The sequence below is a fragment of the Eubalaena glacialis genome, chromosome 3 (genome assembly GCF_028564815.1).
Source record: "Eubalaena glacialis isolate mEubGla1 chromosome 3, mEubGla1.1.hap2.+ XY, whole genome shotgun sequence".
NCBI classification, from domain to species: Eukaryota; Metazoa; Chordata; class Mammalia; order Artiodactyla; family Balaenidae; genus Eubalaena; species Eubalaena glacialis.
Genome location: NC_083718.1, coordinates 15,019,125 through 15,041,401, shown reverse-complemented (window position 1 = coordinate 15,041,401; position 22,277 = coordinate 15,019,125). Strand labels below are relative to the sequence as shown.

General features: G+C 37.9%; 1 protein-coding gene across 1 annotated transcript in view; it reads left to right on the top strand.

The window, feature by feature from the left end:
* The window catches only part of USH2A (usherin), a 795,289-nt gene that overhangs the window by 616,249 nt on the left and 156,763 nt on the right, over window positions 1-22,277 (top strand). Inside the window, exons 54-56 of the mRNA XM_061185303.1 lie at window positions 2,639-2,837; window positions 13,907-14,014; window positions 20,768-20,951. Coding sequence (XP_061041286.1) covers window positions 2,639-2,837; window positions 13,907-14,014; window positions 20,768-20,951 — 491 coding nt within the window. The remainder of the gene's footprint in view (window positions 1-2,638; window positions 2,838-13,906; window positions 14,015-20,767; window positions 20,952-22,277) is intronic.

Genomic DNA, 22,277 nt, shown 5'->3' with positions numbered 1-22,277 from the left:
ATGAAGAATATCAGAAAGATACAACAGATACCAGGGCACAAAAACTACTGGACTCAGTAGTCAGCTGTATGTAGAGGAATAAAAGGAAAGTATTATGGGTGTTTTCAGGATATCTGGCTTGACCAATTTGTTGGTCATGGTGCCATTCTGCAAGCAAATCAAAAAACAAAAGAGGAATATATATATATATATATATATATATATATATATATATATATATATATATATATATATATATATATAATGGAATATTACTCAGCCATAAAAAAGAATTAGATAATGCCATTTGCAGCAACACAGATGGACCTAGAGATTATCATACTAAGTGAAATAAGCCAGACAGAGAAAGACAAATATCATATGATATCACTTATATGTGGAATCTAAAAAAAAAAAAAAAAGGATATAAAGGAACTTATTTACGAAACAGAAAATAGGCTCACAGACATAGAAAACAAATTTATGGTTACCAAAGGGGAAAGTGGGGAGGAGGGATAAAATAGGAGTTTGGGATTAACATATACACACTACTATATAGTAAAATAGATAAACAACAAGGACCTACTGTATAGCACAGGGAACTGTGCTCAATATCTTATAATAATCTATAAGGTAAAAGAATCTGGAAAATAATAGATATATATATATACGTATGTATAACTGAATCATATTGCTGTATGCCTGAAACTAACACAAGATTGCAGATCAACTATACTTCAATTTAAAAAAAAAAAGGAAAAGTTAAAAGTAAAGAATAAGATTAACATTTTTTTTTAAATTTATTTATTTATTTTTATTTATTTTTGACTGTGTTGGGTCTTCGTTTCTGTGCGAGGGCTTTCTCTAGTTGTGGCAAGCGGGGGCCACTCTTCATCGCGGTGCGCGGGCCTCTCACTATCACGACCTCTCTTGTTGCGGAGCACAGGCTCCAGACACGCAGGCTCAGTAGTTGTGGCTCACGGGCCTAGTTGCTCCACGGCATGTGGGATCCTCCCAGACCAGGGCTCGAACCCGTGTCCCCTGCATTAGCAGGCAGATTCTCAACCACTGCGCCACCAGGGAAGCCCCAATATTAACATTTTTAAAGCTTTTAAAAAATATATTCAAGAGGAGGAGCAGATAGCAGAATGGTGGAAGAAAATATTATTTGGCACTTTAAGTGAAAATGTCTAGTCAGAAGCTGGATTAAGAAGTGACTGAAATTTTCTGGAAAGATCTATGAGGGAAGTTGAAGCAAGGAGTTTGAGTGTGGTCATGTAAGGAGAATAGAGAGAAACAAAAACCGAAGACCACAGATGACCAGCCCCCTTGGGGATGCTACTAAGCGAAAAATGGAAGAAACAATCAAACAAGTTAGGAGGAAAACAAGGAAAGAGCCATTTCACAGATGCCAAGCTAGTCAGAGGAGACCCAATTTTCATATGGTTTAAACTTGAGGAGCGCAGCATCTTCACACGCTGTGCAAGAAGCATCCAAGTCACACGTTCAGTCACACGCATCAGCCGCAGCTCATGTGAGCTGCTTTTTATTCAGCAGACCCCAGAAGCATCTCTGAGTGCCCCACCAACTAGACAGAAGGCAGCTGATTGGCCCAATCAAAATTTAGGGTCCGGGCTTCCCTGGTGGCGCAGTGGTTGGGAGTCTGCCTGCCAGTGCAGGGGACACAGGTTCGGGCCCTGGTCTGGGAAGATCCCACATGCCGCGGAGCAGCTGGGCCCGTGAGCCACAACTACTGAGCCTGCGCGTCTGGAGCCTGTGCTCCGCAACGAGAGGCCACGATAGTGAGAGACCCGCGCACCGCGATGAAGAGTGGCCCCCGCTCGCCGCAACTAGAAAAAGCCCTCGCACAGAAACGAAGACCCAACACAGCCAAAAATAAATAAATAAATTTAAAAAAAAAAAAGTTAGGGTCCGAACGGTCCTAGAGCCATTCCGTGCTTTTTGCATAGCGGAGCGCCTGCCTACCAGATGCCAAAACAATTGGTGAAAAAGTAAAATCAGACTTCATTCTGTGAGAAAACAAAGGCAGCCAATTTTCGCCCAAAAATATATTTTGACAATATTGAGTAAATCACTGGTTGATTCTTTTTTTCTTCTCACTTGGTTCTCTTTCTAGAACATTGGTACAGACACTATAAAGTCATCCTGGGTATCATAGGAAGAGTACAGAAAAGGCTGCCCATTTATACTGTTCAAAGTGTATTATATGCAAGCAAGTTCAGATGTGGGTTTTGCTCCAAATTTACTGGTGCTTAAAATGTACAAAATCAGGCTGTTAAAATGCAAAGACACCGATGGGCCATATGGAAGAGAGTTATCAAGAGTTCTCTAGTAAGACAGTCTGCCAGCCAGCTTTTACTTGTTTAAACGGAGAGCTGCAGTCTGCCATCAAAATTGTTGTTGAACCCATGGTGATAAATGGTAGTCGAAGAATTATAGGATATATTCAAGGTCAGATTTCATTGTTTGAATAGGATGCGAGAGAAAGAATTTTAAAAAAGAGGGACTGCTTCTCCAAGCCCTGCTAATGATATGCCAGGCCAGACAACAACATTTTAAAACAAAAGTGACATTCTCATTGATCAGAACACCTAGTGTACTGTTCCAAGAAATTGCTGTTTAATTCCTGTGTTTTCAGGTCGTTGCAGCTACAACCCAAGGAGTTCCGCAAAGCATCCCTCCGCCGAGAGTCGTGGCCCCCAGTGCGGAGACTCTGCATGTGAGCTGGGATGTCCCTCCTAAGCCAAACGGCGTCATTAAAGAGTACCAGCTCAGGCAGGTTGGGAAAGGTCTCATCTACACTGACACCACTGACAGGCGGCAGCATACGGTCACAGGTGAAAAAAAAAAAGAGGAAAACGTACCGGAAGAGTCTGTCATTGTGGTTAGGGGGGCAAAGCCTCCCAGGGGTGTGCGTTTGATATATGAGGTCACTTCAAAAGGACGTGTTCTCTTGACATATGGTCAGGTCCCACTTATCCATGCTAATAGAAGAGCCCACACTGGCAGCAATAAGCCACAACAGCAGATAACTTCAGAAATAATTTATAGTTGGCTTTGATATGCATTATGTGTAGGGTTTTTGCATCAGTATTAAGTTCCTTTTTTTCTTTTTTCAGACAAACAGTAAGATGCATTTTCATTCCCCAAGGATATACTCATAGATAATGGTGCTAGGATAGCCAAGAATGTACTGGAAGGCAGGAGAAAAATCAGCCAGAGGCTAACAGTTGTCCACTGCGTGGGTAATTAATACACAGAGTAGTTGATAGTTGACTGGTTGTGACAATTTGTTGTTATTATTAGTAACATTAATTAATAGTAATTGTATTATTTTTGTTGCTTATTATAACATTATGTATTATAATTAGCTTTAATAATATAATAATAGTACAGTATAATAGTATAGTGTCAAATAATTACTAGCGATGATTATAATAATAATTAACATGTTTTAGTCTGAATGTCACTTCTGAAGGGAAACATCTTCTGACTCACCAAGTCTAGATCAGCTTTCCTGATACACCATCACATCACCTTGTTTTATGTTCACCACAGACCTTTCACTGCCTGATAGTGTTTGCTTTTTATTTGTCTCTTTATGTCCCCCTCCACTGGAACGTAAGCTCCAGGATCGCAGAGACCGTCTCTACCTTGTTCAGTACTGTATCTTTAGCACCTAGAGCAATCCATGACATGTCAGTAAGTGCTAATAAATGAGGAATAAGTGAATTTAATATGTGTCAAATACTGTCCTAAGCCCTTGACATTTACGATCTAATTTGATCCTCATCACAAACCTATGGGGCAGAGAGAATTATTACCCCCATTTTACAGAAAAGAATCTTTCAAGAGATTTAGTAACTTAGCTCATTATTTAGATCTACTGAATCATTCCAAACAGTTGTGTAAGTTTAGATTCTGAGAACACAGAGGAGAGTTTACAAACTTTTACTTTTTCCCTATTGCCAGTAGCCTCTCTCCAAGGCCTCCTGAGTGAATGCCTTCCTTCCATTAGACCCTGTACTTTGCAGGGGGCAGTGATACCAGAGATAACGAAACTCACATAGAAGTGCAGAAAGGCCTGGAAAAGCATGCCTGATTTTTCCTTAGAGGAGGCACAGGCCTTGCTACACAGGTGGAAAAATTAATTCCACAGTTCCCTGACACACAAGCAAGCACTCGTGGACAGATGTCCGCTGTTTTCCAGAAGTGTCATAAGCCTACAGAAGGTGCTTAATAAATATTTGCGGACTAGCACATTGTGATCCTGATGTGAAGATCCCGAGCTAAGCCAAGGATAATGGGGATGGGGAAAGCCCTCATCCATTTAGATGATCAGATTTGTTCCTTAGATCCTGGTTCACTAAAAATGAAAATCATCACAAGCAATTGAAATGATGTTATTTTCCATAAAAAAAAAATACTTACATGTGTACGGTGCTTTATAATTTTAACAAACCATTTGCATTTTGACTCCTGTGATTCTCATCACATCCCTATAAGTGAGGGATGTTTTTAATATCCACATTTGAAAGATGAAGGTGAAAACTGGCCTACTCGGGGTCCCCAAGGCATTCACTGCCTCCATCTATAAGGAAATCAGAATACCATTTCATTACAAAAAAAAAAAAAAAATACATGTAGTCTGCTTGCTGTGTTCTAGATAGTATATTAAGTGCTCCAAAATAAGATTGCTGATCTTAGGAAGCTCCCAGTACTACTGACAAGTTAAGGAATAGCTTGTGTAATGATACACCAACAGAACTCCGTACAGAATGGAGTAGGAGAAATCAAAAGAATGACTGAGGATGGCCATGGAATGTTAATTACAGAGTTTTGAAAGCCAAGTTAAGGCCCATTAAGACTTTGTAGCAGTAAAGGTTTCACAATAAACTGGGATACAAGGATAAAGAATTCTCTTCTTACGGAATCCGGCTACCCAACCAGCATGGGCTTTGAACTGTCGCCAGCTGTACTGGTTTGCATTTTTTAGAAAACCAGAATTTACGTGCCGACGGACCAAATTCAATTGTGAGGCTCAAACCAACAGGATTGATAGCCTCCTTAATTATAAAATAATTGCAAAGCTTTTTCTTTAAATACCTTCACTCTACCAGCTCTTCCTTTTATTATCATTTTTAATGGATATTTTCATGTCAGAGGATCTTATATGCATAACTTAATGGCAGCATTCCTCTTTTATTAGGATAAACATTTTAAAGTTTTTCTACCTAATTTTATTTTTTGTAAGATTATAAAGTGAAAAAAATAATCTGTTAGAATTCATTTTAAACAGATTTAGAGAGTACTTCACTTGAGCAATATAGCCCTAAAGAACGATTTCTTTGTTAAATGAGGAAATAAACCTTCATTCAACAAAACCTTACCAAGTACAGTATCCTAATATGCAGTTCCTATGGGACAGGAATAGTGCCTGGCATTAGCGGATCTAAAACCCAAGATCTGTGTAGTGTTCACATATTTATCTGCCAGGGAAAATTCAGTTCCATGGTTAGCTGACTGATCAAATTCAGTAGGGAAGTATTTTATGATGGGAATGACTATTTTATTGAGTTCATGGAATGAACTAAAATAATCAAATTTATTTCACACTCCATCTCAAACATTTGATCCAAGAGCTGCCTGAACCCCCTGGAGATAAAGGTTTTGCTTTTCTCATCATTTCCAAAACCTTGGCATTCCCTAAGTTACAGTCGAACCCTGATGAAGCCGTAGCTCTAGTCATCCAGGAGCCTGAGAATCTAGGTCCTTAGAAGTGACAGAAGGGAGAGTGGGTACCTAGCATCAGCCGCATTGTCTCCATGCTTATTTTTAATTACCTCAAAGCTTTAGAAACATGATCCCGTAAATGCTTTGTGGGAATAGTGGCAAATGCACTCATCATGTGAAATCCATAAATTGCTTATAATCCTCTCAAGATGTTAAAAAAAAAAAAAAAGCATTAAGTAATTGAAGACAGGAAGTCCTCAGTTAATTATTTAGAGGTGTTATCAATGCTCTAAGTAAACTGAAGCGTTTTCTGCGCTCTCACCGAGCCCAATACCATGGGGACCAAGGGGGAGCAGCCATCATCTTCTCATATTCGCTAATGCAAACAGCACGTGGCAGCTTGTCAATAAAAGACCTTTTCATATCATTTATTACTAAACATGCCCACGGTCCTGCACAGAACAATCGGGATGTCAGTGACGGCATTGTTTTACTTGGGTTGCCATGTATGAAACGTGGGCCTCCTAATGTAGCCATCGGGGTAGAGGAGAGGAGGAAAGGATTAATGAAATAATTGGGGCCACCGAGAACAAAATGAATTAATCATGTCGTCTTTAGCAGCAGACATGACAAGAGCTTATGTGTCTCTTAACTCTGGGGGAAATGTTTTCCAAATAATTCATTAAAAGTTGCTTATCGTTTCATTGCACTCAAAGGGGAAGAGTCACCAGCATTAAGTCAACCAGGAGAGAATAATTTGCTTTCCTTTCCCATCGTGTTAGAAGCTCATGAACACCTCCTGTGATAAAACAGCATAAATCCTAACAAGGCTAGTTGTAGCAGAAAATGTACTATTATTGCACTGAAACAGATATACTACCTACCACTTTTGAAAAAAAAGAGGACATAGTTTGACCATCAACATCCCAAAATATGGACATTTTTACATGAGGATTTAAATAACTCTACCATATGCTCCCATCGTATGCTACACTTGGCTCTCATGGTATTTATGATACTTTATAGAATATCCTTTCTCTTTGTCTCTGTTCCTCAACCAGGAGTTAAAGCTCTTTAAGGACAGAGGCAACAGCTTCCTGTTTGCCACTGTGTCACCTATACTGTGATCTATCACAGAACCTAACATATATTAAGTTTTTGAAAATCTTTGTTGAATGAATAAATGTTGAATAGTAAACTAGTATCTGAGTGACTAGATTCCATGTTGGTTGGATATAAAAATCACATTGTCAAACACAGCTAAATCTCAGCCAGGATGGGTGACAATTTGTGGGAACCAGTGCAAAATGAAAGCATGGGGCCCCTTGTTCAAAAATTATTAAGAATTTCAAGATGATGAGAATTGATTCAAGCACAGGACTCTTCTAAGCATGGGAGCTGGGGTGACTCAGCTTAGAGCATAACTTGTGTGCCCATGAAGCCAGCCCTGGTCTCTGGCAATCTGGATTTATTGGCAGTATAATTCTTTTTTATAATTTAATTTTTATTTTATATTAAAGTATAGTTGATTTACAATGCTGTGTTAGTTTCAGGTGTACAGCAAAGTGATTCAGTTATACATATACATATATGCATTCTTTTTCAGATTCTTTTCCCTTATAGGTTATTACAGAATACTGAGTAGAGTTCCCTGTGCTCTACAGTAGGTCCTTATTGATTATTTATTTTATATATAGTAGTGTGTATCTTTAAATGAAACAGATAGGATGAAAACTGGGATGGCCCTCATGTCCTCAGAACAGCTTTGGGAGCCTCTGTTGTCATGTGTGATGCTCTAGGCTGCCTTTCCCCTACTACCACCTGACCACTGACCGCCAAGCATCAGACCTGTGAAAGTAGATGGGAGAATTCATTTTATTTTCATTTTTCAAATTCCGAGGAAAACCTTGAGCCTAAATACTTGCAAAAATAATAGCACAACATCAACCACTATTTCTTCCTTTCTTTTACCATTCTTACATATATAATATTATAGCCAAAGAATAACAAGCAACAGCTGCCTGGACACCAATATTTAAAGGAAAAAAAAAAATTCCCCTGGAATCCCAGATATTTCAAGGTACTTTGCCTGGGCAATCACTACTTCTGTTTAGTCATGACAGTTCTAGCCAACTCCCTTCCTCTGAGATGTATGTCCTTGTTGTGGATCATTTGAGCATCAGACTTTGCTGCCACCTGATGCCACATTCTGTTTCTAGAGAAGAAAATTATGCTTGAAAATGTAGGGTAAAAGAGGCTTCAGTCTAGTATGACACCAAACTCCAGGGAAGAAAAATATTTATCAAAATAGTGTTACAAAAATCAAAAGCAAGCATCTTTCCTTGGATTATCTTAATAGTCTTAATTTTAATATATTTGGAAAGAGAGTCTGTCAAAGAAGTAACTCGTTCAGGAAGTACTTCTTGGGATGAATCTGATCACTATTATATTGGGGAGAGGAACCAAATCTTTGATCTAGAATTTCACACCAAATACAGAATTAAGAATGCAAATACGCTTGTAGCAAGTAGTCAGAACTGAAAGCTGTGAAGTTATTTCACTGGCATTTGCAAATGCAAGAGCCTCTTAGTTTTGATGTTTTGACATCCGATTCATATGAGACATCAACTGAACTCCTATGTCAAAGCCTTGATACAAAAATGGACAGTGCTGATGGCTCCTCTCAAAGAGTCAAGAAATTGGCTTGACTAAGCAGGATGGGGAACTGCTGAGGTCGTGCTGGATGATACTATCAAGAAAAGGGGACTCTAGCATGTGAGCTCCTGAAATATATTACAATCAAGTTTTGTAACACAAATCATAATTTAAATCGCCTTAGATGTCTCTAAAGTGATTCCATGATGTCTTGGTGTACCAGTTTTGAACATCCAGATTTTCACATGGAATGAGATTAATCTAAAATCGAACCCTGATGTAGCTCTATCATCACAGACAAGGTTGCCGGTAGATGCTGGAAATTCCTGGGAATCTCCATGGGCAGAGATCACTGTGGGGGGGAGTGAGATCCTGGGGGGGAATCACTTAGTGAGATCCCAGGCAGGTGGGAGCAAAAGGGAGCTCTTTTCAGCAGCAAGACTAGATGTGTGTTTCAGGTGGGCCGGGGCAAACATCCAGTTTGGGTGAACTGATGCCAGGACAGGTAACCTGCCCACAGGGTGGACAATACTTGGTAACCACCTAACAAAACCTTTTTGAAGTAACTCAGGTCTCTCAGCACTTGACCTAGTTATTAACCAGGTTGACTGAGGAACTTGTGAAATTACATATTCGTTGGGACTATTTGAAAATCCTTCAGAAAATAACAGATGATACTCAGAATAACTGGATGAATGCTTTGAGGTAGCACTAGCTATCTGAAATTGTAATGGACAAGAAAACCTTTTCCTGACTAGCTGGAGATTAAAAATTAGAAACAAGCTGTTCTTTATAGAGTACATGCAATGTAACTTACATAGGTATGGGTTTTGTTTTCCAGATCATCTTTTTATGATCCATAGGCAGACTTTTTGAGGTCCCTTTTTAACACATATTTAGCCTTGAAAGGAATGTTACTTGAAAGTGTAATTGTAACAAGTTTGGTTATAGTATGCCTCTTTCCTTTATAAGAGAACACGATTCCCTTTAGGGAAGTTCAGGTAATTTGCAGCCACAGTAATCTCCACTTCACTGAAATGTTAAATACTTGGCTTTTCTCCATGCATTTGTCTTTCTCGGTTCTACCCCCGCTATTCTTACTCTTTTAGTTCAATGCTGAGCAGTTGAATGATGTTTTCTTTTCTCTTTCTACTCTTTGACTTTAGGATTAAGTTACAGTCAGAACAGTTCCTTCGAGACATCTCTTTATTTCCTTCTTCTCATCCTGATCAATTCATGAGTAGTTTTCAATTGTTGTGCCCTTTCCATTGCCTGTTGCTAATATGTCATATGTATCTCATTTTAAGGACTACCAATAGGGGCTTCCTTAAAATGACAGCAAATTCCAGTTGAAATGTGTTGATTTTATTGAGTTTTACAGAGTCATACATGTGAAAGGTCATCCAGTTCATGTAAATCATCTCTGCTTCCTGGCAGTCCATGCTTTCCTTACCGACTATTTGAACCAAGCCTACTAGTAATCCAACCCTCTAACAATAGGAAAAACACAACACCTAAGAAAGAGACTATAGAAAATAATGGATTCATCTATTGCCTTCCCTCAAGTTAGGCTGTAGTCCAATTTAGCAGTCTATACTCCCATGCCTGCAGTTTACAGATATGGAAACTGAGGCACCCAGAGGTCAGAAAACTGGCCCATGGTAGTAGTTAATAGATAGGTAAGGATTAGACCCAAAGAGTCTAACCTCAGACTCTGTTCTCCTAACAGCTATGCTGTACTCCCTCAGTACATGAATTGTGGTCATATTCCAAATGAAAATATTTAAATACCTAGTCCCACATGAATTTTTTATGTTACTGGAAGTGTCACTGGGCTTTGAGCTACCTATGTCATTTTCCTTATAAGCCTCAGAAGACTGACCCAACTGTTCTGGGTCACATTTCTCAGCCCAACTGCCCGCATTTGTATCCTGACCTCACCCTTTCTTATCTCTGTGATCATATTGAATATAGTTCCCTATGCTATACAGTAGGACCTTGTTGTTTATCTATTTTATATATAGTAGTGTGTATCTATTCATCTCAAACTCCTACTTTATCCCTCTCCCACCCTTTTCCACTTTGGTAACCATAAATTTGTTGTCTATGTCTGTGAGTCTATTTCTGTCTTGTAAATAAGTTCAGTTGTACCCTTTTTTTAGATTCCACATATAAGTGATATCATATGATACTTGTCTTTCTCTGTCTGACTCACTTCACTTAGTATGATAATCTTCTTGAGCAAGGCTTTCTACTCAACACTCAGTTCTACATCCTACCCACCACCCTTAATTCTAGTACTCTAATAGCTCCAAGAGATACATATTCCTCCACTAACTATGGCCCCATTCTCTGCTAGACCAACCCACCCCACCAATTTAAACACCTGTAACAAACTCCTTGGTACACCTTCCTTGGTCTACCAAAAATCCCTCAAGGGCTAGTTGCTCCACTGTTGTACCATTTCCAAACATCTGTCTTCTAGTGTTCTGGGCTATTTATAAAATGGATGGCACTCAACCCCCTCTGAAAAATTCTGTAAAGAAAAGACAATTTCTACTTTTTAAAAAAGTATTTATTTATTTATTCATTTATTATTATTTATTTTGGCTGTGCCAGGTCTTAGTTGCGGCACATGGGATCTTTGTTGCGGCATGCAGGATCTTTAGTTGTGGCATATGGGATCTTTAGTTGCGGCATGCATATGGGATCTAGTTCCTCGACCAGGAATCAAACCCGGGCCCCCTACATTGGGAGCACAGAGTCCTACCCACCGGACCACCAGGGAAGTCCCTCTACTTTTATGTACAGTAAATTTTCTTTTTAGCTACTGTCCTCACTGCAAATACCCTCAATCTTCTAATCAATCTTAGTACACCTCTGCAATGACATTTTCTCTTCCTTTCCTAAGACCCATCCTAAAATGTCCTTCCAAAATCTGAAACCAGACCAACAAGAACACAAAATGAGAAACAGAATTGAGGCTTTTTTTTTTTTTTTTTGGTTAGACTATGCTGGAGAAAAAATCAAGTATCGCTTCACTTTTACTAGCCATACTTAAGTCTGACGTTCAGGAAAAAGACCTGGAAAATATTTATTGTTCATAAATTATATTAACTTTTTATATTATTTTAGTAATATTCTGCAACTAGAGAAGAATCTCCTACTCAGTGAAATAGATACTGTGGGCAGGAGTCCCTTTGGAATTATGAGGAAGGCCCTGTTTGGTCAAATCACACTTCTGATGGATACATGGACATCATCGCATCATAGCCCTGCCATCCTTATTGGGTACTTTTATGCCTTGGTCTTCCTTAAACAATATTTAACAAACATTGAATACATCAAATAGGCACTATTGGGAAAAAATGATTTAAATAAGAAACACTCAGAGATACCATCCTTACTCTCAAAGGGCTTACATTCTAAGTGAGAAAGTAAGTTATTCAGATAAAACGGTGTCACAAGGGTCAAGACCCCTTTTTCACTAATGGAAATAAAGAAAGGGACATCATCAGACTAAACCAGCCACTGCAGTCTCTGACCTTCATTCTTGAATATTTCCTTCCATTTTCTCTTGAGCTCTATATTCTATAATCTTTAGCCTTTTCCCATAAGCTTTTATCAAACACACAAGGCTTGGATATGGCTTAGATCTTTCATCATATTCTTCATCTGTAAATCAGGTAAATATCAAAATTATGTAAATCCTCCATAGCAACCTAATGGAAGATTATAATCAAATAAGTATCCACATCTTGTCATTAAATTGATAAGGAAACATGAAGGGCTTTGAAGCTGAATCCTGGAGCTGCTCCAGCTACAGAACATTATGGCTTTAGCAGAGAACCCAGACTACTGCTTCAATTCTAAATGAAGTTAATTAATTTTTAATTAATTAATTAGTTTTTTAATTAATTTTTTCATTCACTTAACAAGCACCTACTTTGTGCCTGTCACCATTCAAAGGATACAGTTGTTGCCAAAACAAAGTCCTTGCTCTTTTTGAGCTTACATCATGGAGGTGGAGACAAACAATAGATAAACAGACATATAATCAAACATCAGATAATGTTGAAGGCTATGAAAGAAGAAAGTAATTTGAGAGGATAAGAAGTGCTGGTTATGGTGTGTAGATAGAGTGGTCAAAATCTTTTAAAATGTAGCATTTGAGCAGATCTGCATAAAGTGACAGAGTGACTTTATAAATGTCTCTGGAGGAAGAGTCACCTCACCAAAAGAACAAAATATGTGAAAATGTAGTTCTAAATTCGTGAAAAAATAAGTAATTATTGGATCCATGTTATAACTTAGCCCAATATTTGACATTAGAGATTAAGTCCTATTCTTTTTTTAAGAAAATATTTGTAAAGCATTGTTTGAGTTTTCCCAAGAATCAAGGCAAGAAATGTTAGCCTCTATGTATCCTTGTTGAATGCTGCTGAGTCTTAAGGTTGCTTCTGATAAAATAAAGTACTTCTCTAAGTAACCCATCCCATCTGCTTAACAGCCTTAGAAGCTAGATGCAATGGTTCCCCATTTTACAGATCAGTAGATGAGAGCAAAGTGAAGCTAAGTAACTTGTCCAGGGTCACTGGCCACAGAGCAGTGAAGTCTGACAATACGTAACTTCTATTGTAAATGGATTGCCATCCTTTTTTCCCCTGAGAATTTATTGAGCAATTATTGTGCTACATCATACATCATACATCTGAATACAAAAGAAGTAATAAGCACTATCCCTTCATCAAAGTGTATTTAATCTACATGTAAAGACAAAAGCAACATACCCCCCAAAAAACTACAGAAGTAAGTGTAAGATGGTACAGTATGGGAACATATGGTGAAGAAATGCAAAGTTTAAAAAAAAAGGGTTAGTTGGTGTTAATATGAGCTGAATATGGCTTGGGGCTAAAAAATGTTGACTCTAACCTTCTTTTTACTTTTTTTCTGCCCCTGTTCATATAAGAAGCAGTTGAAGAAACTGGGGTGGTTAGCCTAGAGAAGAGAAAAGTCAGGGGGGATTTGATAACTGTCTACAAATATTTGAAGAACTGTCATGTGGAAAAGAAATTAGATTTGTTGTATAAGTCCCTAGGGGGTGGAAGTGATAGAAAGAGTTCACCACAATGTAAGGAGGGACTTTCAAACCAAATAGAGAACTCTAGAGCTCTCTAAAGATAGAGTGGGCTGTTTGGTAGATGGACTACTTTGATCCCCTAGCCAGGGGAGCCTCTTCAATGACACCTTGTACAGGGGAATCAAGGGTAAGATGGATGGATGGATGACATGAATTTTCAGATCTCTTCGAAGGCTGAGAATTTATTATTTTACCAGTGAGAAATGAAATTTCTATTAATACTGAGCTGCTTATGAAGTTCCTCTCTCCCTTAGAGAGTGTTTTCTGCTCTTAAAATTTTTGGATATCATATCTACAGCTCTGCATGTGACTGCTCATGCTTACCTGATAATAAATAATCCTCTCAAGAGGTACTTGATTTCTTTTTGCTCTTTCTAGGTCTCCAGCCATACACCAACTACAGCTTCACACTTAGAGCTTGTACATCTGCTGGATGCACTTCAAGTGAGCCTTTTCTAGGTCAGACTCTGCAGGCAGCCCCTCAAGGTAATTAAAAAATACCCATGACTGGGGAGAAGAAGTTTTCATATGGTATTTTGATGTGAACTCTATAAACTCTTTCATAACAAACAAGGAAGAAGGAATAAAGTCTATAAGTACAAAATTAAATAATATTGTAGGTTCCTATTTTTCAAGTTTAGTTAAACTATAAGCTTCCCGAGGCAGTTTGCCTTCAATTCCTTAAACCTTTTAGATGTGGTTTTACATGGAAAAACACTATTATCTACTTGGATATGAAATTCCTCCAAAAATCAAGAATTAAATATTCCCAGGGCAGCTAAAATATAACAAGCACCATGCTCCCTATTGAAGCTGATTAAAATATTCACTGCCCTCACGAACTTACAGTCAAATAGAAGTGATAGGACAAGCACCCAAATCTGTATGAAGAGAGAGAATCTTAAAGGTGATGTTAAGAAAGAATAAATGAACAGAATGCTCAGGTTAATCTATGAAGGGAGAAATTATAACCCATCACGGGCATCAAGAAAGATTTTAGGGAGCAGATACCTTCTGAGATGGACCACAAGGAACAAGGATTTTGACAAATGAATGGTAGGAGGAGAAATACACAGCTTGAGGGAATGCAAAGTGGGACCATCACCTTGGAGATCAAATTGGTGATGTCTATTAAACATAAAATGTTTCCCCATGACACAGCAGTTTCAATTTCATTATCTATGCCAGAAAATAACACTTCCACAACTGCACAAGGAGGCATCCGCCAGGATGTTTATTGAAGCCTTTTCTGTCGTTTGTTTAATGGCAAAATACTGGAAGCAGTTGAAATGTCTTTGAGTGGGGGAATTGCTAACTAAATTCAGGTATATTCACATTATGGAATTCCATGCATCAGTTTAAAGGAATGAGATGATCCATACATATAAAATAGAAGTTATAGAACTACATTCATGTATGGTGTCTTTATGTGTAAAACAACACATAGAAAATGATATTCATTTCTATAGATAAATAAATAAATGCATAGGAAAGATTCTGGCAGCATACACACCCAAATAATAACAACGGTCTGTGCGTTAGGAACTGGGATGGGTAGTATCATTTACTTGCAGGAGAAAAATGTGTGCAGAAGCTTGGGCTAGTGATCAACTAATTATTTTGTTAATCTCTACTATCTGCCTGTTTTTCATGTGGGGAAACAGAGGCATAACTAAGTTTCTGAACAGAAATATAATGTTAATGATCATCAGACAGTCCTGAACTACTTATCCATTACTCTTCTAATGAAGGGGTTGTTGTACCTCAGAATATTAGACCTGAACTTCCTACCAGTAAATGGGGAATAAAATGGAAAATTCCACATATGGGGCATATGGCTCCTCACCAGGAATTCACTAATGATGTTTTCTATATAAAGAATGTTTCATGTCAAAAAGCTTAGTGTTCCTTTGAAAGGAAGAAACCAGCAGTGGATTTTTTGGAAAGGTAAACTGTCAAATGGATACTTTGATGATAATGGATCATTTCTAAAGGATCTATCAACCAGTTTTGGCTGAAACTCAGCCAGATGAAAGAGCAGGGTCTCTCCAGTTTACTCATCCAATCCATATAGTTAAATTCTTAGAAAATATGCATCTCTATTCTCACTTTGTCCAAAAAAAAGATTTCTTGAAAGAGCTCAGATTTCATGACTTAAACATTATAGCTTTCAACAGTGCTGGGGAGTATAAGATGAGAAATGTTTTACTTGATTTCTGTTTTTAACTTTATGCACCTTTACTTTAACACAAATAACTGTGCAAAGGAACAATAAACTAAATGAGCTTTCCTCTGCAGAACAAACATGGATTTAGAATCCACTTTCCGGCTGTGTAAGTGCCAATTGTGAATAACTTGTATGAGAAATAAATGTAGTCTGAGTGCTTAACTTGGAGGTTGTGAGGGAACAAATCAGCAGTAACATTAAGTTGTGTTGTTTTGCTAAAGTGGAAACAAACATATTATATCATTTTAAATTAATAACCCAAATATAACTAATTTTAAAAGGTCTAATTGAGTGAATCAGCCATAGTTTGAAGGTCTAACATTTGGGTGTCTAAGTGGATATGGAGAGAATTAAAAGAAGCATTTGTTCCTAGCTACCCTGAGAGATCCTCATTTCTTTCATTTTCAATCTAAAAAAGAAAAAAAAAAAAAAAAAAAAAGCACATTATGACCCCACTGGTAAGTTGGACCTAATTCTCTCTGATTTTAACCTACTAGAAAAATGGCATTCCCATAGTCAAATAGTGGGAAGAGCTTGAACTGGATTATTGCTCTCTTTTCAGGATTGCTGCCATACCGGCAAGCTCTCATTCATTTTTAGAGTTCAAGCATGCAAAATTGCAGGCATGCTTTCCTCTAGCATTGATAATATGAAAAAGCAAAAGGAAAAGAAGACCAGTCTTTTTCAGTTTCATTCCAGATTCCTCTTCCTCTGCCCTTCTTTTATCTGTTGATGCTCTCCCTTGGAATTCTCCAGTACTAGCTGGAATTCCTAATGAAGGTGGAGAGCTCCCAAATTCTAGAGCTTTCACAAAGCCTACACTCACAAATTTAAGGCCTGTCTATCTATCAGTCTACAAGATGTTTATATTTAAGTGTTTTACAAATATTTCAACCTCAGTATTTCAATGTTTAAAATCGCTCTCCCCACTAACTTTCTTTTCTTCCCTTTTCCCTCTCTCAAATACCACCATCTAATCATCTAAGCCCCCAAACCGACATTCTTAATGCTTCTCTTTTCCTTAGGTTATAGTAGGCAATTCTTCATAAAGTTTTATTAATTTTAAATCTTAAGGATTTTTAAAATTTTGTTCTTCCTTTCCATCCCTTCTGTCATTGCCTTAGTTCAGACACCTACAACTTCTCCAGAGCCTCCTAACTAGTCTCCCTGCCTCTAGCCATTTCTCCTCTTTCTCAAATCACCATCCCAATTCTTTTTCCAGTTTTGCCAAAATAGGCGTATCTCACATTAATTACCTCCATAAAAATCCCATTTCTTTCCAGGAGGAAAGAAATCCACATCTTCTTAGTAAATCAAATTAGACCCCTAAAGTTTTAACTTCTGCCAGTCTGGCGAGTCTTTTGGTCTTTCCCACATGCAATTTAATGTACCAGTCATGCCAATATACTTGAACTTCTACCATGCTTTCCCTATCTCTAGGACTTTGTGTGCGTTTCCCTCAGCCTAGATACCCTTCCCTACATCCTCACTCAGCTAACTCCCATTTTTTCAAAATTTGGCTCAGATGTCTCCCATTGTGAAAATCTCCTCTGACCCCATCCCCTTACCATCCATCCCCATTTCACTCCCAGCCTGTTTTAGGTACCATGGCTAAGTGCTCTAATAGCACACTAAGCTTCCTTTTCTTAAAGCACTTATCAAACTGGACTATAAATTGTTATTTACCCATTTTTATTCATCATGATACTATAGGTTCCTTGGAGGATAAAGACTATATATCTTTATCTCCACATTCACAGTGCCCAACATAGAAAATGACTAAATTGAGTAGAATGTTGAGTCAACAAATGAACAAATAATAAATGGTCCAGAAGTCAATGCACTTCTGACATCAGCCAATACAAAACTGGTTTCTTTGATTAACTTCCAAGGGAAAGCCAATCCACAAAAAATGTTGGGATTTTTGACTTGGAATTTGTAGGGACATAAGAAATGGGTAATACTGCATGACACTCAAGACAAAGTTAAAACAAATCCAGTAGACATGTTCCTTATTTAGTAGCTATTATGTCAAGAGACCAACCAAGGTGTTCTTCTGACCTTTCCCTCTTACACCTCTCAGCTAGTTTACCTGCTCCCCACCCCACTTCTAGATGATTTCCCTCATGACCATCCATTTCCTTCCCTTGAACAGCCTCAGTTCTGCCCTTCAATTATGTAGTATAGGTTTTCTGATGTCACTGAGACCCAGGCTCAGCGAGGGAGGTAGATTCTTCACCTGGGACTTACTAAGACCTCTCACCAAACGCGGGTCTTATCCTATCAAAGATTTCTTGCAGCTGCCAAGATAAGAGAGTCTCCATAACATTATGCAAGTGAAAACACAGCGCTTATTAGTTTTTTACACATTCCAATTTCATCTTATAAATCAAACCAACGGACACAGGGTTATTGCCAACATGAACAGAGCTTTCACCAGCTTATCTAAATATAAAACTCAACTTTTATTTAAAACACAAAGCAACCCCAAAATGTGCCTTCATTTTATCTCATTAACTCCTGCATTTCCACAGGCTGCATTGACTGATTCAAAGCAGAAACTAAGCAGTAGCCTTTCTAGCACCTTGGTGATTTTTAATACATCCTTCAAGGTAAGGAAGACAGGACTGCAGGAAGCGGATTATGAACTACAGCCTTATACTTTATCTTTTAAATCAACAAACTAATATCACGTTTAAATCAGAACTCTAATTAGCTGGGTGAGTCATCCAGCAGCTGTTGGCAGAGAGACCCAAACATAAATGTATATTATGATTTGTGGATTTGTTCAAGTACCTAACATAGGGTGAGCTTTCAGAACAAAATGAACTACTCTCTTCTCAGGAGTAAGCTGTTCTTTAGAAAATCAGTAAGTTTGAGCCATTTTTAAATCGATCTTGATTCTTTCAGAATGTTGCTAAGTAAATAGCATTTGAATGTCCTTTTCTTATAAAAGTGTTGAAATCTTACCCTTTCCTGAGTAACTTACACAGGAGGTACAATCAACCAAAAACTATTGATTATTGAGAACCTAATATTGAAATGAGTTTTTAAAAGCTGAAGAAGAGAGTTACAGTGTCTATTCAGAGCATGACCAGATGACAACATGAAAATCTTTCTCATCACTAGGTTCTCCATCAATACATTTTTACATTGATAAGACTACTTAAATATTTGACCTTGAATTACAGTTGTTTGTGTACACATTTTATCTTTTATACAGAGGGTATAAACTCCTTGTAAGAATGAGCCGTATCTTAGTCGCAATTGTATTCCATAGAATACTTAACATAGTAATTTGCGGGACATATATTTACAACAAAATTACTCAATATTTATGAGGCATTGTGCTATCCATAAAGATACATGGACTACTAATACAGAGTAGACCCCTGCCCTCATGGAGCTAAATTTGTATTAAAAGCAGGAGAAAGAAATAGACCACACAGTCATAGAAACAAAAAATAATGATGATATCAAAGAAAGAGGATGATTATGATGTTATGAGCATTGAGAGGAAAATAGAAAAGGGCATATGATAGAGAGGAACAAGGTTGGGATCACTTTAGATAGGGTTAAAGTTATAGTTAGGGAATAGTGGTCAATAAGACCTCCCTGATAAGGTGATATTTACATGGGTCACTGAAATCTGAGAATAAAATGCACAATTGTCATGGTGTCATGAACAAAAGTGTTCCAGTCAGAGGGAATGGAAGTGCAAAAGCTCAGAGGTGAGAAAGAACTTGAAACATTCTGAGACTGGAAAGGAGTCTGGTGTGGCTGGAGCTTCATGAATGATGGAGAGAATGGTGTCAGGTAGTCCAGAGCCAGAAAAATGTAGGGCCATACAGGTTATCATAAGGAATTGGAATTATACTATATGAATAATTTCAAAAGGGCTGTATATTTTATGAATATTATACTAGGTTACATATATACTTTATATGCTTTTATAAGGATTACAGTGATATAGAGAACGACAAGATTTAAAACACAGACACTAGTTTAGAGGCTATCACAGGAGTCCATGAGAGGGAGAAATGCAGTTTGGATCAGGAGAGGTAAAAATATAAGGGCTATGCACATTCAGGGTAGAATCTGCAGGACTCGATGATAGATTATATTTAGGGGTGAGAAAAGTAAGAGCCTCAGGGATAATTTTTTTGTGTTTTGCACAAGAAAATGAATAGTTGGATAAGATTTGGAGACAAATAGATTGTAGACCAGAAAACCAAGAGTTCTCTTTTAGATGTTTTAGGTTTTTGATATGTTATTAGTCATCTAAATGGAGGTAGGCAAGTAGAGAGTGGAACTCATGTGCCTGAAGCTCAGGAGAGAGTTTTAGTATAGCGATATGCATCGGGCAGTGTTCAACATAGAGATAATGTTTAAAACTGAGACTAAATGGAGATCAACTACAAAGACAGTGTTGCCAAACAAGAGGAGAGGAAAGGAGAAGAAGGGAGGGAAGGGTAGAGGAGAGAGCCTAGTTCTCCGAGGCACTACATCATTTTGAGGTCCAGGAAGGGAAGAGAAGCCAGTAAATGAGGCTGGAAGAAGTAACCAGAGAGAAAGGAAAAAAGAAGCACAGCATGTAATGTCAGAGAGGCACAGGCAAAGTATGCTGGTTCATCGAATTTGATAATTCAGGCAAATATTAGACTATGATTCCAAGTAAATAGACATCAAATTTGAAAATTCCTGGATATTTTCTTAGGTCTTGATTACACTCAGAGTAACAGCCAAGACAGAGAAAGTTTCCACCACTAGTTGGCATTCATTTTCTAAAGGCAATTCAAACATAATAATAATTAAAGCATTAAAAAAAATTTATATATTTATACCCAATTATATACTTTACCTCCAAAACAAATAAAATGTATTTTTGTTGCTCACCATGAGATTTTTTTATCAACAGGTAAAATATCATAGCATGTGGAGTGATGGTATGACTTTTGATACGGTGCTTACTTTATCCTAGCAATAAAACTTCATTGTGTTATTTTTGCCAGGAGTTTGGGTGACACCTCGACACATTATCATCAATTCTACAACAGTGGAATTATATTGGAGTCCACCAGAAAAGCCCAATGGCCTCATTTCTCAATATCAATTGAGTCGTAATGGAAGGTTGGTTTTCCTGGGTGGCAGTGAGGAGCAGAATTTCACTGATAAAAACCTGGAGCCCAACAGCAGGTAAACTAAAAGAAAACTTTACCAATCATACAGTGAGAATTATAGATTTCTCAGGGTTGAGAAAGAGGCCATCTCCAACTGAAACAATATAAAATTAATTGGTTAATTAATCTCCTCATATATTAGCCATTCCATAGCTGATGAAATCTCTTAATCCATTTCAGATGTTGAAGACCCAAACACTAGCTCATTACACTAGTCTTCAGAGGACATGAAATTCCTTAAAAATGTAAACAGTTAGTCTTTTATTTGACATGAGAATTTTTTAGTATATGAAATACACAAAGTATTAAATTTTAAGAATTATCAAATGATCTTCAAAATCATGCATCCCTAAACTAGCAAGAAAAGAGATTTAAAGAGGTTTGTTTTGCATCAACAACCTTTACTTCTGGGATAATGTTTTCTCTACTTGCTATACTATATGTAGACAGGAGTGGTTTGAGGGGGAAAAGTTCCACATATTTGCAATTCAGTCCCATTCATTTCTCAGCAGAGATCAAATATATCTTAGATCAACAGATGTTTTCTTACAGAGAGTAGAGATCAATTTAGTTTTATTGTAGAGAGTAGCAGATCAATTTAGAAACATCTTTCTCTAAACATATTTCCTTGAACTCTAACCCATTTAAAACTGGAGAAGATTCATTTGAATCCTCCGCAATCCACCAGCACACTCCAAGACTTTCCTGAAATCTTTAAGAAAAGCAATGAATTACTCGACGGTTAAAAATAAAATGGGGGGACTTCCCTGGTGGCGCAGTGGTTAAGAATCCACCTGCCAATGCAGGGGACACGGGTTTGAACCCTGGTCCGGGAAGATCCCACATGCCACAGAGCAACTAAGCCCGTGCGCCACAACTACTGAGCCTGTGCTCTAGAGCCCTCGAGCTGCAACTACTGAGCCTGCATGCCACAACTACTGAACCCCATGTGCCTAGAGCCCATGCTCTGCAACAAGAGAAGCCACTGCAGTGAGAAGCCCGCGCACCGCAACGAAGAGTAGAAGAGTAGCCCCCGCTCGCCACAACTAGAGAAAAGCCCACGCACAGCAAAAAACACCCAATGCAGCCAAAACTTAATTAATTAATTAAAATAATAATAAATTTACATTTAAAAATGCCTATATTTTAAAAAAATAAAAAATAAAATAAAATAAAATGGGAAAGGGTCCGAAATAGTGATGTCCTGGAGAGAATGTTCCCTGTGCTAGAAAAACTATAAGGTCTATGGTAAAGTCTCTGGATGGGGAACAAAGAATTTGCAATTTGTCACAAATTTAGAACCAAGCAACAGATAGAAAAGCCAGCAATCACTGTCCAATTA